The 16,776-nt window shown below is 35.0% G+C and overlaps 1 protein-coding gene across 1 annotated transcript in view; it reads right to left on the reverse strand.

Annotated features, from left to right (window-relative positions):
• EYS (eyes shut homolog) overlaps positions 1-16,776 on the reverse strand; it is a gene marked incomplete at its 5' end in the record, with an annotated part of 1,535,590 nt that overhangs the window by 802,908 nt on the left and 715,906 nt on the right. Inside the window, 2 exon segments of the mRNA XM_082729457.1 lie at positions 1,351-1,475; positions 12,420-12,544. Coding sequence (XP_082585583.1) covers positions 1,351-1,475; positions 12,420-12,544 — 250 coding nt within the window.

Below are 16,776 nucleotides of genomic sequence, written 5' to 3' on the forward strand. Positions count from 1 at the left end.
GCCACCCAGGTGTCCCTGAAAGGAATTTTAAGGATACTTGGCAATAAATTCTTTGTGTGCAATTAAAAAAAATTATAAAATGAGCATTGAATTTTTTAATTATTTAGATTTCCGTATATCAGTCTGTACTGGCAGGAGAATTCAAATAAAGGATTTATTTCAATCTTTTCCTTTCTACTGATTCTTTAAGGAAGCCATTATTGGTATAATCTGAGGCATCATAAAATCAGTTTCTTGTACCCAAGTCCCTCCCATATCCAGGTGTCAGGGTATTCAAATTCTTCCTCAAAGATCATCTTTCTATGATCACTGGGAAAAAACCTTTCCCAGGGCAAAGCCAGGAGGGGAGGACTGGAAGAAAAAGGAAGGTGACAGTTCTATTTAGTTTGTTTCTCAGATAAGCTCTCTTAGACAAATGCACCTTGGGAATACCCTTTGAAAGGGAAAAGTATCTGACGTAAGCCCAGATTTTCTCATATTATTTTGTTCCAATAACAGTTATTGACCATTTTTCTATATAATTCCTTAACTACTTATGGAGACTCCTGCTTCTGACCATTCCTTTCTCATCTTCCCGCTCTGAGCATCTGATTCTATTCATATTTATGCATTATTTTAGCCAATAGGCAGGTCTCACCTTCCCTTTAAGTCTGATTCCTTAATCTTGCACTGGGTCACCTGACTGTCCTCTCTAACTACTTAGCCTTTATATCATTTTAGACTGGTCTGTCTTTTAATGAATGTATAAATATACATTTAAAATTCGTGACATCACAGTCTTGCCAACTGCTTGCTGTTCCCTTACTATATTCATGTACTGTGGTCAGTTTTAATAAAGATTGTGGTCAGAAGCTATCTTTTAATAGAGACACTTCTACTAAGGTAAGTCCATTCTAGTGTTAATGGAGTTCAGATCAGTCCAGACTTGCAAAGAAAGCAGATTCATCCTCCTTGGACATACAATACTCTGAGCCCTACTCTGGAAGCAGTGCTATGTCCTTGGGCAAAACAGAAGTTCTGCCAAGACTCTGACAATATTAAGTAATTCCTCTACTGGCATCCTCCTTCCAAATGCATTAAAACATTAAAGGACAATGCATTAAGTGACTTGCACCTTAGTGAGAATCAATTTGTCAGAATGCTTTTCTCCTGAAAGGAAAGGCTGAGGGTACATGTGATAAATGGACAAGAAGGGAAAGGGGAATGCTGAGGAGTGCGCACAGTCAGAGAAAGAGAAAAACGCGAATACTGACTTCCCCAACCTAATTTCCACCAGATAATTTTCTATTACTTACTGAATTTTAAAGACAAGGAAAAAAGTATCACAACAAAACCATCAATAATCTTTACCACAGATCCAGATATGCATAAACATGTTGAGCCACGGCCAGGTTCATTTTCTGTGCATATTCCATGAACACATAATTTGGAAATGCACTCTTCAAGTCCATCCTCAAAGTGATGTCCTGACTGTCCTGTAACACAATCACAAAGCATATATTCAATTTTTAATAATAATAATAATAATAACATATATATATATAGTTTATATATACTCTTCCTATTCATTATAATTGGACTTGGTATTCTATATAAATTATCACAGTTTATCTTCATAATCATTCTATCAGGTAACTATTATTACAATCTCTATTCAGTAGATGAGAAAATTAAACTTAGAGAAGATAAATAACTTCCCCTAAAATTACATAGTTATGTAAAAATGAAAGCAAGTGTCTATAAAATAAAGTTTTGGCTTGTATCTATTGAGTTATTTTACATTACATATCCAAGTATCTTTATTTATTTTACCATGGAATAAATATATAGAAGGCAATGGTATAAGCATACTCTATACTTCCATTAATTTATTAATTTTTAAAGACTTTGTTTATTTGACAGAGAGAGAGAGAGAGCAAGCACAAACAAAGGAGCAGCAGAGGGAGAAGGAGAAGTAGGCTCTCTGCTGAGCAGGGAGCCTGATGTGGGACCCGATCCCAGGACCCTGGGAGCATGACCTGAACCATAGGCAGAAGCTTAATGGACTGAGTCACCCAGGTGCCCGCTTACTTCCATTTAGTATGAATCTTAAATCTAGAGGAAAGCAACTGCTCTACTTTTCCAGATATAAAATGCTTTCTTATAATTTTTGTAACATTTTATAGTTAGTATTTCTTAATCTGTGATTCCACAGAATATAAATAATATGTCTGTGTTCAGCTGACTATAAGCTATAAGAATTCTCTTTAAACATAATGATCTAGTTTTCTATACTAACACACTGTGTGTTTGTCTTTTTTGTTTGTTTGTTTGTTTTTTGCCATTATTTTATCACCAACCTAGCAACCAACTTTGCTAAACTATCCAAAGATAATATCCAAACTATGGTTTACCAGGTACCCATTAAGAACACTTTTTAGAAATCATTGATTCTTTTCTATGAAGGATCTATTTATAATGATTCTTAATTATGTTTAAGAATATGTTAACTTAAATACATAGGGACAGATGTTTTTAGAGGCAGCTGTTACTAGCTTTTAAAACTTTATTTTTCTGGGGTGTCTGGGTGACTCAGTTGGTTAATGTGGGTTAAGTGTCTGCCTTTGGCTCAGAGTCATGATCCCAGGGTTCTGGGATGAGTCTTTGGTCATGTCAGACTCCCTGCTTGGCGGGAAGTCTGCTTCTCCCTCTCCTTCTACACCGACCACCCAGTTCCACTCATGCAATCTCTGTCTCTGTCTCTCTCTCTCTCAATGATAAAATCTTAAAATAAACTTTATTTTTCTATGTATTATCCAACAGGACTTTATCTGAACTTTGGCTATTGGAAATGAGTTTTTTTCTTGTTCCTACTTAGCAACCTATTCTTTCTGTTCTTCTCCGATAAATTGTAAGAGAAAAATTACATAAGTATTCTGGGGTGCTTAGAAATGATTTAGGGCAATCTAACATTGTAAGAAGAAAAACACAGCACAAGTTTAAAAGATTTGGCAAAGTCCAGATCAAACTTAGAAGGAGCTGCCAAAAGACTAATTTTACCAAAATCACATCCAAGACCCTTTTCACTTTGTAATGCTTTCATATGCTAGGTTGATTCTGTAGGCATCTCTACTATAGAGGCTATAAAAGGTGACACAGAAAAAAACATTTTTGCAGAGCTTATAAAAAGCCGCCATGACCAGTCACTCCCATGGTTGAATCTCACAACATATTGTGAAGCATAAAAGCATATTCTATAAAAATACTTACATTCTGATAACTATTATAAAAATCAAATACATGCAAGCTTAGTAACATTGCTTAGACATACACACACACACACACACACACATATATATATATAAAATAAAGTTCTAAGGAACACTAAGAGAATGTTGAATATAAAATTCAGAATATGGTAGGATAATATTGATGTGTTCAGTGAGGGCTATAAAAGAGGTTGGAATTATTGCTAATATTTTGTTCCTTAAAGCAAATGGGAGGTACACAAATGTTTACTATATTATTTACTATATTATTTTATAAAACAAATATTCCTTCATTGTATATTCTTTTGAGTGAATAAAACAATTCACAATATAGCCTAAACAATTAAAATTGATGATGTAATTTTCTTCTTGCTACTAATACTATGAAGGGCATTGTAAAACTTTAAGCGGAAAGATGGGAACTGTGAAAGAAAAAAAATCATTATTTTTAGTTAAAAAGACATGAAAGACTTTATTCAAGAGTATTCCAGTAAAAAGGAAAGATATTATTGAAACAGGAGAAAGAGACTGCATTTAACTGCATGGAAACAAAGACAGGTGGGAGAATTTTCAAAAGCTGGAGTGAGCTAATGCGAAAGTACTGGAAGATATTGGGGTGGGGGGAAGTTGGTCAATGTGCTGAGGACATCTTTTGCTTGGTAACTCTCTCATCTATGGGCAGTAGGCTCCTAGCTTCTCACAGAGCCTGGTGGGGAGTCAGAGGGGGACCCTATCTCCTTCTGTAATTACATTTCAGAGGGATGACTCCCAGGTGCTCTAGAAAAACATTTCCGGGTTGTAAAATTGACAAAAGGCTGAAAGAATGTTCACATCTCAAAGAGGCATAGAAAAAAGTTACAAGTTTTCTAAAGTAGATGCTCTAAAGAAATGGAAGTCAGGGACTTGAAGTCATGAAGCCTGTCTGCAGTATAGTTAAGCTGAGGGGAACAATAAAAATATCTTGGTCAAAAACAATAAACTGGGATAGAAAATAAGTTAGTTAAGATTTAGAACAGGAAACAGGAACCACTCTAGGTATTTAAGGAAGGAGTCTTAAAAACAGAACAAAACATTTACAAAATTATTAGAAGGAAGGGCTGTAGGAGTAACTCCAAAAACCACACACAGGACTCTCTGGGATATGCCACTTCCCCCATAATGAGGAAATTGAGAAATATAAAAGCCACCATTAGAATTATTCAATTTAAAGAACTCTCTACACTGATAGAGGGAAGCTAGATTACCAGGAATCTGCTGGCACAGTCTCTCTCTTGCTGTCTCTTCCTAATCTGAAGCTAGTGATTTGACATTGGATTAACAGAGTCCCAGTGCCATTTCTGACGGCTCTGCATCTTAATACACATAAAGTCAGAGACTCAGAAAATCTCACGTGTCCATAAACTTACCTACCAGCTGAAATTGCTAAGATACCTAGAAATGACTTCCACTACATCCTCGAAATTTCAGGTATGTTTATTGTAGTTGGAACTCAATGTATATGCACAACATCAGCTTCAAGGGGCATCTAGATATTGTTGTTTTCTTGTCTTTGTAATACAGAAACCATAGCAGACAGGAGTGGATGCTGGGTGCCAACCAGCCATTAAACTAGAAGGATGAATGGTTAAAGAATATGAGGTATATTTATACAAGGGGATACAACTCAGCCATAAAGAAGAATGAAATCTTGCCATTGGTAACAAGGATGAACCTGTAACAGCACTCCAAACAGTCTGAAGAGTTAACTTAATCCAAGTTAACACACCTTTCTTGCTGACCTAAATCCCTGGATCTGTAGTGGAACTAATTTATTTTCTTTGAGATTTGCATACCACTGGGCTTGAGGAATGAAGGACCAGAACCTTCTCAGGCCACAGAACCCAGCAGGTCTATTCAAAGGCAGCTCAACTTTCTGATTAGCCTATTTTCGAGCAAATTTTCTAGGTAACCCAGAAGATTTTATTCCCCCACCCCCACCCCTTTGTGTATCTGCAGAACTTGCCCTCCTTTGTAGAATGAACAGTCTTCTTGCAAATCATGAAATACAAACTGGACCCTCCTCACTCAGTTCTGGAGCACTGAGATAATGTTTGTAGCTGGCCCCATTGAGAGTCTTCATGAAATCAAGAAATGTTGTAGGCCACTGTACTCCCTTTGCTGATTAACTTCCCTAAACATCTTTAAAAGCCCTTGGGCCAGGCAGAAACCTCAGAGTTGGCTTTTGGACAAGAGTCTGCCTTCTCCCCAGGTTGCTAACCTCCTGAATAGAGCCCCAATTCCTTTCCAATAAAAAACTTGTCTCGAGTAATGGCCTTTCAAGGGACAGGTAGCTGAACTTGGGTTTGGTAGTAGACCTGTTAAGCTAAGTAAAATAAGTCAAATGGAGAAAAATAAATACTGTATGATTTCCACTCATGTGGAATTACACACAAAACAAATGAAGAAGGAAAATAAAACAAAAACTCATAGAGAAAAGACTTCTGGTAAAGAGGGGAAAGGGGTTGGAGGCAGGCAGAATAGGTGAAGGGGGTCAACTGCATGGTGACGGGTGGTAACTAGACTTGTGGTAGTGATCATTTTGTAGTATATAGATACTGAAATATAAAGCTGTATATCTGAAACTTACATAACAAAAAATGTTTTAACACAAAGATTGATCATAATTTGAGTCTTTTATTTCAAAACTCTGTGCCCTGGGTTACTAAAGGTCAGTAGAAAACGGTTAATAACCACTTACCTTGCTTCTAGAAAATATGTTTAATATATATTTTATATATATGATGAATTCATATTTAACATATATAATATATATGCAATTATATATATATATATATGTGTGTATACACACACACACACACACAAACACACACACATACATACATATAATTAGATTAGATTTGGACTTCCTTCTAGGGAGCCAGTCTTTGAATTCAAAACTCTTATAGCTTCTTAATATGTATTAGGGGAAAAAAAGTGGGGGTAATGAAGGGAGGTAGAAACTAATAACATAATAAATAATGAAAAAAATTAACTTTTATTTTTTACATTTTTGGTGGAGGTGATATATTCATGGGTGCCAGAATCTGGCTCCTTGCTGTGGAAGCTGAGGCAAGTCATGAGATCTTTCAAAGCCCTTGCAAAATAGAAATAACAATAAACATACTTCAAAGTTTATAGAACTTGTGGTGATATTCGAATGAAAGAATCTATGCAAATTGCTAAACATAGAATATAGTAAGTTTTTTTTTTAAGGAATGTTGGAGACTATTATTTGTTCCTGATGCCTTGTTGAACAAACCCTGTGAATGAAGCTATTTTTCAATTTTGTGAATGAAGAAATAGTTAGTTTGAAAGTTAAGTAAAATTTACATGGGTTAATGGGCTCCAGCTGCCTCATACCAAAATAATATATCTTAACTATAATTCTGCATTTAGTGCTTTACACATTTTAGGTGATTTTTTTCTACATGATGTTATCAGGAAACTGAGAACCGGAGGGTTTTTATAATAGTGTTAAAGATCCCCAAATTACCAGGTCACAAAGCTGGAATTTGAATCTTACTCTTCCCAGTTTCTAGATGTTCTTTGCTCATCATCTTGCTTCTCTGAGTAACACATGGCACTGTGCTATTTGAAGAGAAGGTTTATGTATGTAAACAATGCTTTTTTATTAGTTTTCTTTTATAAAAATATAATAACAAAATAAGTAAATAAGATTATGTTCTTGTAGTGGTATGGGCAACTGATAATAAGAAAGGGGAAGAGGATAAGGGAATGTAAAACAGAAATGAAAAGTCAGTGGGTAAGACTTTTTTTTAAGATTTAGAAGCAAAGAAAAAGAAAACATCCTTTGAATCCCATGTAGGTTTGATATCCACTTGTAATAATGTAACCAAATATTCAGAACATACTGGCTAGTGGCTCAAAATCAAGAAACCAGAAGTTTTCATTAGCTCTCCAGAAAAGTAATTAAATTTTAAAATCACAGTACTCACCTCATATTTCATACATAATAGAAATTAAATAAATGCTTACAGAATAAATCATATCTAATGATGAGAGTATAAAATAAAAAAAAAGAATTTAAATGTCAAATTATAATAAAAATAAGAACAAATTAGACTAATTTTAAGTTGATAGCAAAATGGTTTTTAATACTTATACAGTTAGAAACATTGACCAGTTTTAATACTACCATTCTCTGCCATAACATAGCAGTTATAATAGTGTGAGTTTATTGATGAAAATAAAAGTCACTATTTGAAAGATTTATATATTTTACTTTCATATCCTTTTCCCTCTCAGCACCAAGTGATTTGCATCTAATCTAGGGAAATAAAGTAAAATTAAGCCTAAGCCTATAATGATTCTGTCTTACTAGTTAATGTATTATCTGGTAATTGAATGACATAAATTAAAATTATTTTTTCTTAGTCTAACTCTAGAATATGTAGAATTTATTTTTTACATCTAAATCTTTATGAAAATACAATAGCATACATTCTTTATTTCATATTAGTGATTATTTCACTTTGCTTGGGTCTTGATTAAAAAGAAAGATCATTACGTATTGCCTCTGTTCTGAATACAAAAGTCATACCCGTGACTTAAAATAATTGTGAGTATTCACGGCCAACATTATCTATGTTTGTTTCTGTGTTTCCTTGCCCTAAGGAGGAAGCAGCATTTCTGTTTCAAAATGAATAATGTTATTTTAAGAGCAAAATGTGTATCCAAAGTTTATATCATCACCTGTATAAATACTATTACATCCCTCCTGAGTATAAAAAGTGTGTGGGCACAGAGACTGCCCCAGGGACTGAGAAGAACTCTGGGGGAAGCATTCACATTTCCAATACAGAGGTTGTTCTCTTTACTTTCAATTTGCTTTTAATGGGATAACTGTGGTTTCACTTACTGAGTGTTAAACATTTTTATATAACACTATAAATGTGACTATTGAGGCTAAAAAAAAAAAAAGGAAGCATGTTTTACCTCATAAAATAATCTGAATGCTTGTATTAATACTTCCATGGAAATGAGTTCACTAGCCATTGAATTCACTACATAGGCAGAGGATGAGCTCTGTGATCAGGACTGTCCTGAATGCTGTTGAGCTTGTAACCTGCACAATGATCTCTTGCAGAGAGGATGAGTGAGTTCTGAGATCAACCGTGAACAGCACTGCACCTAGTTAGCTTGGAGGACATGGTTTAACAATCTAATTTGTCTGCTTACAGAGAGGGGAGGGGCTTGTGCTACCTGTGGTCCTGTCTGTGATTCCACAACAATGGCCAGCATTATAAATGGATTGTATTGTTCAATATGTGCTGAAGGCTCCGTGAGGATCCATTAGAACACCACCTCTCAGATGGCATTTGGTGACACGAAACTAAATCACACTTAGAGTGTCTTCTAGCCTCCTTACATCAAATTTAAATTTCAGTTGTGTTTTACAGATAAATCTAGTGAGCAAACTGGCATTTAATTTTTGAAACTGTTCTGTTTGGAATATTGCACGTGCCTTATGTCTCTATTTGGACTAACAAGTAGTGAAGATGGGGGAAAAAGGATAAATCACAAACCTCCAGGTACAGTGAAAGAGGCAGTCAAGATTACCATGATAGAGGAAGAATTGCTGTTACACAAGGACATGAGGATTCTGATAATTGGCAACACATTGTGAACTTAAGAAATTCAACTGATGAAAATAGAATATGGCAATCATTTATAGTGCTTAACTAATTTAAAGACAGAAGTAAACAGTCAAGGTAGGTTTCTATCAGGTACTGGGAGAGGTAAGGATGCTGGCATGATTTAAACTACAGCCTAGAAATTATCAGCATTATTGAAGGCTGGCTTCCTCCATGGATAAGAGAGGAGTGGACCTGTAGAAACCAAATGAGCCAGGCTTTGTGTCTTTCTATGACATTTGGGAGAATGCAAGTTGATATGAATTACCCAGAAAAGTGGTAAGTTCTCAGTTTCCGCTTACCAAACTTTTTAGGAGATAATCAGATAGATGTAGGTGAGCAGCAACCTCCCTGAAGAAATCTGGGAGTGGTTAGAATTGCTAACATCTAAGGTCCAAAACACTGATGGATCTTACTGGTGATGGTCCTTTTTTTTTAAAAAAAAAAAAAAAGGTTGTCAATTTTATTTATTTATTTTTATTCTAGTTAGAACATTTAAGATGATATCTATCCTTAGAGCAAAATGTTAGGTCTATGATACAGTACTACTGATCATATGCAGTGTTGTACACTAGATCTCCAGAACTTATCCATATAACAGAACTGAAACTTTTTGGGAAGTTGCTATTCAGTGAATGCCCTTCTTTGGAGAGCACAAGAAATGAGTGTGTAACACCAGGCTAGGCTTCCTGGCTCTGAATCTCAGCTTTGCCCCTAATGTACCATGGGAGATTACCCAGAGAATCTGGACTCCATTTCCTCATTAGTAAAAGGAATTAAAAATAGGACATTCTGGTTGTTATAAAGGCTAAATGAGTCAGTACACATAAAAGAGCATGGCGTACAGGTGCTATTATTGTTACTGTAATTATAATTTCATAAACACGTATAGGTTGAAGTCTCCCCACATTTGGCTTTTAGAATCTAAAATTCAGAACACAAAGAAGAACTCAGCAATGGGTAGATTATCAAGGACCAAAATGGTAAAGAAAAAAATTAGAATTATGTAAAAATCAATTTATGTTGAGGGTGAGGAAAAGGGTAGCATCAGCACATTTTGGGGGATGGTGGTTACATGACTGGCTGTGGTGGCAGTTATGCAACTTCATGAATTTGTTGTAACTAAAGAACTGCATTCCAGAGAGTAAATTTAACTGTACAAAAAAAAAAAAAACAAACAAACTCCAGCTAACTATGCTAGTAGGGAAAATGAGGAAGGATGAAGGGTAAACTTCAAGAGCACCATTATTCCTTAAATAACTCTGGGGGAGGATGGGCTGGTATGATTAAGAGCCTTGGCTGGAAGGAGCCCTGGGGAGCAGGGACAAGGGTCTGGCAGGCTGTTCACAGCATTTTCTAAGCATTTACTTGATTTGTTGCTTACTTGGATTTTGATTTTGTGACTAGACTGTGAGGAATCTTGGGTTTAAGTCAAAAGTACCAGCAAGTTCTGATTAACACCTAACAACAAGCATGGATACATCATTTTTGAGGTCTCCTACTTTCCACCATGGACTAATGTAATGAGCAGCATTTAGAATAGGGCTTCATTTGAATGCTGCACCTGCTTCAGAATGGCTCCATGCTTCCAAATGAATCTAAAGTAAGTTAAATCTTAACCTGGAGCATCAACACTAATCTAGCAATGGTAAGAGATATAGATATATCTTATATATCTATATATCTAGCAATGGTAAGATATATAAATATATATATATATATATATATATAACAGAAAAAAATAAACCTAGCAATTATAAGATATATATTGATATGGTAAAAATGATTTACATAGGCGCTTTGCTTCTAAACTATCTTCGTAGGGTTACATTCATTGCCTATGGTAGCTATTATAGCATTTTAAATGTTCATCCTTCAATAAAGATATTTTTGCTTAAGAGAAGCAAAGCTTCTAAAATGGTATTCATTTGGGCGCCTGGGTGGCTCAGTGGTTAAAAGCCTCTGTCTTCAGCTCAGGTCATGATCCCAGCGTCCTGGGATCGAGTCCCATGTCGGGCTCTCTGCTCTGTAGGGAGCCTGCTTCCTCTTCTCTCTCTGCCTGCCTCTCTGCCTACTTGTGATCTCTGTCTGTGAAATAAATAAATAAAATGTTTAAAAAAAATAAAAAAAATAAAATGGTATTCATTTTTATTTTAATATCAGAGAATTGCAATATCTATTCTACTTCTTTTATCTGCAAGAGTTACAGTTTTAGGTAGAGGTGGCTTTTTCTTTTTTTTTTTTTTTTTTTTTTTGAGGTGGCTATTTCAACATTCAGGTAGAAATGTTTTCATATGTTCTATCTGACCAAAAAAAAAAAAAAAAAAAAAAAAAAAAACTAGTATCACTATGTGGTATTCCAAAACAGAGGAGTCCACTGAGTAACTGTTGAACCTGTCAACAACATGTCAATAATACTCAGTTAATAAGTATTCACACCAGTTTGTATAACTTCACATATACAATAGAAGCTCTAATACCCACAAGGCTGCCTGGCTGTCATTCCCTCAAGGGACCCAAACAACCAGAAACCTCAAACCCTGGGGTATTTTCAAGCTGTTTCAAGTCCTCTGTAGAGTGTGTAGATAGAAAGAATTCTTTTCTGGTGACCAAAAATATACCCCACATATATTCCTGAGATATTATTACTTCTCCAGGAAATTCACTATTTCTTTTGGGTAGATGTACGTGAATGTTGAAGATAAAATGAATGATAGGAGACACAGGAAGAAAGCAATAAATCTGCAAAATTTGAAAGCTAGAAGAAAGAGAGGGGAAAAGATACACAGACAGAAATTATTTATATCAATGTATACTTTTTAAAAGATAGATTTATTTATTTATTAATTTGACAGTGAGAAAGCATAAGCAGGGGGATTGGGAGGCAGAGGGAGAGGGAGAAGCAGAGAGCCTGCTAAATCCTAGGATCCTAGGATCATGATCTGAGCCAAAGGCGGACTTTTAACTGACTTAGCCACCCAGATGCCCCAGTATATCTATGTATAATTAAGGAGAGTATGACCAAAGGCAGAAATGGCCAAAACATCAATTATTAATGAAAAAAATGTTCCCTGAATAAAACCAGTTCATTCAGCTTGTCCATCTCTATATTGACCATTATTGGAGGTAATAATAATGTCAATATTAATAAGAGCTAAAATTTACAAAGGACTTGCTGTGCGCCAGGCACAATGGATGTAATGATCAGGATTATGAAGTTTATTTACATAAATGTAGAAAATACCTGTAATGAGATATACTCTAAGCACTAGGATTTCTTACTGATACCCTAAGTGATATGGTATCTTACTAGTATCACAAAACATCCATTTCATATTTTTTAAGTGTGCACATTGCTTAAAACTTAGTTGAAAACCAACAACATTATTGGTGGAGTGTATTGTCACATTTACACATACATAAACATATATTTTGTAAATGTATAAAGTATGCATGATTATAATTTTTCGATAATTACCTTGTTGACATTTGCAAATACATCCAGTGATGTGATCTTCACACTTTGCACCCTTTAGACATAGTGATGAAGAACATTCATTTATATTAATTTTACAAAATTGCCCAGAAAATCCAGGAAGACATCTAAGAAAGAAAAGTTAAAAAAAAAAAACAGTATATATAATATGCATGAGTCTATATTATGGAGTTTGTTTTTGTTAAATTTGAATAAAATTAAGCACATGAAATAGTTGTTCATTAAGATTGATTTATGAGAGCTAATTTAGTTGATATTCACCAGTATTTTCAATGAAATTAAGGTGTACTGACAAAAAACAACCACAACCACAAAGAGGGAAAACAAAATAAGGTTCAGGATCATAGAGCTCAGTCATTTTCAATTTTATTCTTTCTTTATTTCAAGTATACGTAGCTTGATACATATGTATTATTAAAGTATCTGGGCCTATATAATAGAGAACACTGACTAAAGTTGATTATATGATAGTAAATTTTTAAAATAGTGAAAACCTTGATAGTTTTATAAAATGTATCACAAATATTTAAGTTTTTACCTAAATTCCAGTGAGTCAATATACTGTATAATACCAGTTTCAGGTGTAGAAACTAGTGACTCATCATTCCATACAACACCTAATGCTCATCACAAGTGCCCTCTTTAATCCTCATCATTTATTTAAACCACCCCCCACTCACCTCCCCTTTGCTAATCATCAGTCTGTTTTCTACAGTTAGGAGACCGTTTCTGGGTTTGCCCCTCTCTTTTTCCCTCTCTGATCATTGTTTTGTGTCCTAAATTCCACATATGAATGAAATCATCTCGTATTTGTCTTTCTCTAACTGACTTATTTCACTTAGTGTAATCCTCTCTAGCTCAATCCCTGTTGCTGCAAATGGCAAGATTTCATTTTTTTAACATTTTTAAAAAAGATTTTATTTATTTATTTGACACAGAGAGAGAGAGAGATCACAAGGAGGCAGAGAGCCAGGCAGAGATAAACGGGGAAGCAGGCTCCCCACTAAGCAGAGAGCCTGATATGGGGCTCAATCCCAGGACCCTGAGATCATGACCTGAGCCAAAGGCAGAGGCTTAACCCACTGAGCCACCCAGGCGTCCCAAGAGTTCATTTTTTTATGGTTGAGTAATATTCCATTATGTACACACACACACACACACATATACAGTGTGGGTACACACACACACACACACACACACACACACACACAGTGGGATATATCCATACAATATTTAATTAAGATGATTCCTTAGTGACCCCTCTCACTCTAAAACCTGAGCACATTTAAATTTATAAAATAAGTTAATTTTAAATTTAGCATATAACTGAAACCAATATAGAAGGCAGTATAACATTTAAAGTATTGGTCTTGCTTATTTTTGGTTTGATGGTAATATTACCTTTCACCTTGAAATTCCCTCAATAAAATATGTTTTCAGTGATCCAGCAAAATGCAGCTGGATCTTGCCTTGAGGTGATATTGAACTGTGGTCCCAAAAACACTATGTCCAAGTTCTAATACTTGGAACCTGTGACTGTGACCTTATTGGGAAAAAAAAAAAGTTCTTTGCAGATGTAACTAAGTAAAGGATCTTGTAGAGAGCACCTTAAATTAGCTGGTTGGGTCCTAAATTCAAAGACAAGTCTCGTTATAAAAAGAGGAGACACATCGGGGAGAAAGTGGCAAAGGTTAGTGTCATGCTGCCCCAAATCAAGGAATACCTGGAGCTTCTAGAAGCTAAAAGGGAAAAGGTAGGATTTTCCCCTAGAACCTATAGAGAGTGTGGCTTTTCTGACATTAGATTTCCACACATTAGTGTGGCTTTCCTTGATATTAGATTTCTGTTCTCCACAACTATGAGCAAATAATTCTGTTGTTTTGGGCCACCAGGTTTATAGTTATTTGTTATGCCATCCCCAGGAAACAAATAGAGGGAATGACCTTGAATGCATCTGATGTGTTTCCTCTCCATATGTTCTTTTAGGGCTACTTATACAAATCATTTATATGTTAGTTGTTAAACCATAGTCTGAGAACTGATGTAGGGTCTACAAACACTGATTAAAGTGCAATGTTCAGGAGAGAGAGAGTTACATATTTACCAGGTGCCTGCAACATAACAGATCTTTTCTGAATGCTAAAGGCATATAAAGAGAAGTAAAACTTTGTATCTGCCTCCAAAAAACAACCAGCCTTGTTGGAACAATAGAGATGTAACAAACTTAATAATGTAATTACTATAAGAAATCAAGTATAAAATAAGACATATGGACAGGTGCATAGCATTAGGAAGAGCATAGAAAAAGATGAAGATAAGAAGAGTATAGCTTAATCCAGAAATTATAAGTAATTTTAAATGTCTGAGATATAATGTGTGAAGGCAAGTCTGGGGGTGATACTGGGAAAAAAGGATAGATTAATAAATGGGGATAAGAGCTTTTTCTATAATTTTGGATTACAATTTTTATAACAGCTAATATTTATGTTTTTTTATTTTTTAACGATTTTATTTATTTATTTGATACAGAGAGAGACAGCAAGAGAGGAAACACAAGCAGGGGGAGTAGGGGAGGGAGAAGCAGGCTCTCTGCTGAGCAGTGAGCCCAATGTTAGACTTGATCCCAGAACCCTGGGATCATGACCCGAACCAAAGGCAGACACTTAATGACTGAGCCACCCAGGCACCCCTAAAATAGCTAATATTTACTGAAAAGTTGTTGGCAAGTAACTTTTCTAAGGTCATAACATGAACAAATTAATAGGTAGAATTTAAAACCAGAAAATGAGACTGCTTGCACAGCATATACCCATTAGCCAAATATGGCTCTCTATTTCTAGCACATAGCCGCACCCAGCCAAAGCTAATAACATGTTAAACAAACACAAATGTTCCAGGAAACTTATTATGCTAGATCCTCACTGGACCTAATTGAAGACTGTGTCTTGACCAACAAACAAGACCTATTTTAACTATGTATGGATTTATGAATTCATTTTTCACTATGAGGTAAAATCCTCAATAATGAGTTACTACTGAGACCATAAACCTCCTTCTCTTTGTAGCAACTAGAAACCTAATTCCTTTTAGAGGAAATTCTCAATTCCTATGGAACATAAGCAAACTTAGGGCTCATTTTGTTCATCACTGAAGTTTTCATTGTCTTTCCTTTAATATCATAAATTTTTTTCAAAAATGCTTTATCAGTTTAGGTATTTTTTTTCCAATTTAGATACTTGCCAGAATGGTAAGAAATGTTTATTTGTCCACATTCTAATCCATCATCAATATTAATATTGTTTTTAATTTCCACTGCAAAGAAAAAAAAACTACATGCCTTATAGGTTTTTTTTTTAATGAGATAGCTTTAAAAATTATTTAATAGACCCTTTTCTTAGAAAAATTTTTTTTAAAATATCTTATTTATTTGAGAAAGAGAAAAAACACACGTGCGAGTGAGAGTACAAGCAGCGGGAAGGGTAGAGGGAGAAGGAGAAGCAGACTCCCCTCTGAGCAGAGAGCCCAACATGGGGGCTGGATCCCAAGACCCTGAGATCATGACCTAAGCCAAAGACAGATGCTTAACCAACTGAGCTACCTGGGCGCCCCAGAATAATTTTAGATTTATGGAAAATTTATAGAAATTTTGCAGGTGCAGTTAAGAAAGCTTCCATATACTCTATAACCAGCTTCCTTTATTGTTAATACCTTACATTAGTATATTTGTCATAATTAATGATACAATGTTGGTACATTATTATTACCTAAAGTGCATATATTTTGAGGATTTTCTTAGTTTTTACCCGATGTCTATTTTTTTTTTTTTTTTTCTGTTCTAGGATCTTATCCAGTATACCACATTACATCTAGTTGCCATATCTCCTTTGCTCCTATGGACTGCGATAGTTTCTCATCGCAGTTTTTGATTATCTCTAGAGTTTTGAGGAGTATTGATTAAGTCTTTTATATACTGCCCTTCAACTTGGGCTTGTTTGATGGTATTCTTGTGATTATACTGGCAATACAGGTTTTGGGGATACAGATTACAGCAAAAACTCATTTCATCAAGTCATATCAAGTGCACCCTTTGGAAGGAAGTGGCTATACAAATCCTACACTAAAGGGGTAAAGAGTTATGCTCTATCTCCTTAAGGGGCAAATATCTACAACATAATTTGAAATATATCCATTATGATCTTTTATATATATATATATAATATATATATATATATATATATATATATATATTATATATAAACTTTTCTGGGATTTTGAGTGGTATTGATTTGAATTTATAGATCAAGTTGGGGAGGAAAAAAGTTGGGAAGAAATGACATCT

This window comes from Mustela nivalis (assembly GCF_964662115.1).
Source record: "Mustela nivalis genome assembly, chromosome: 5".
NCBI lineage: Eukaryota > Metazoa > Chordata > Mammalia > Carnivora > Mustelidae > Mustela > Mustela nivalis.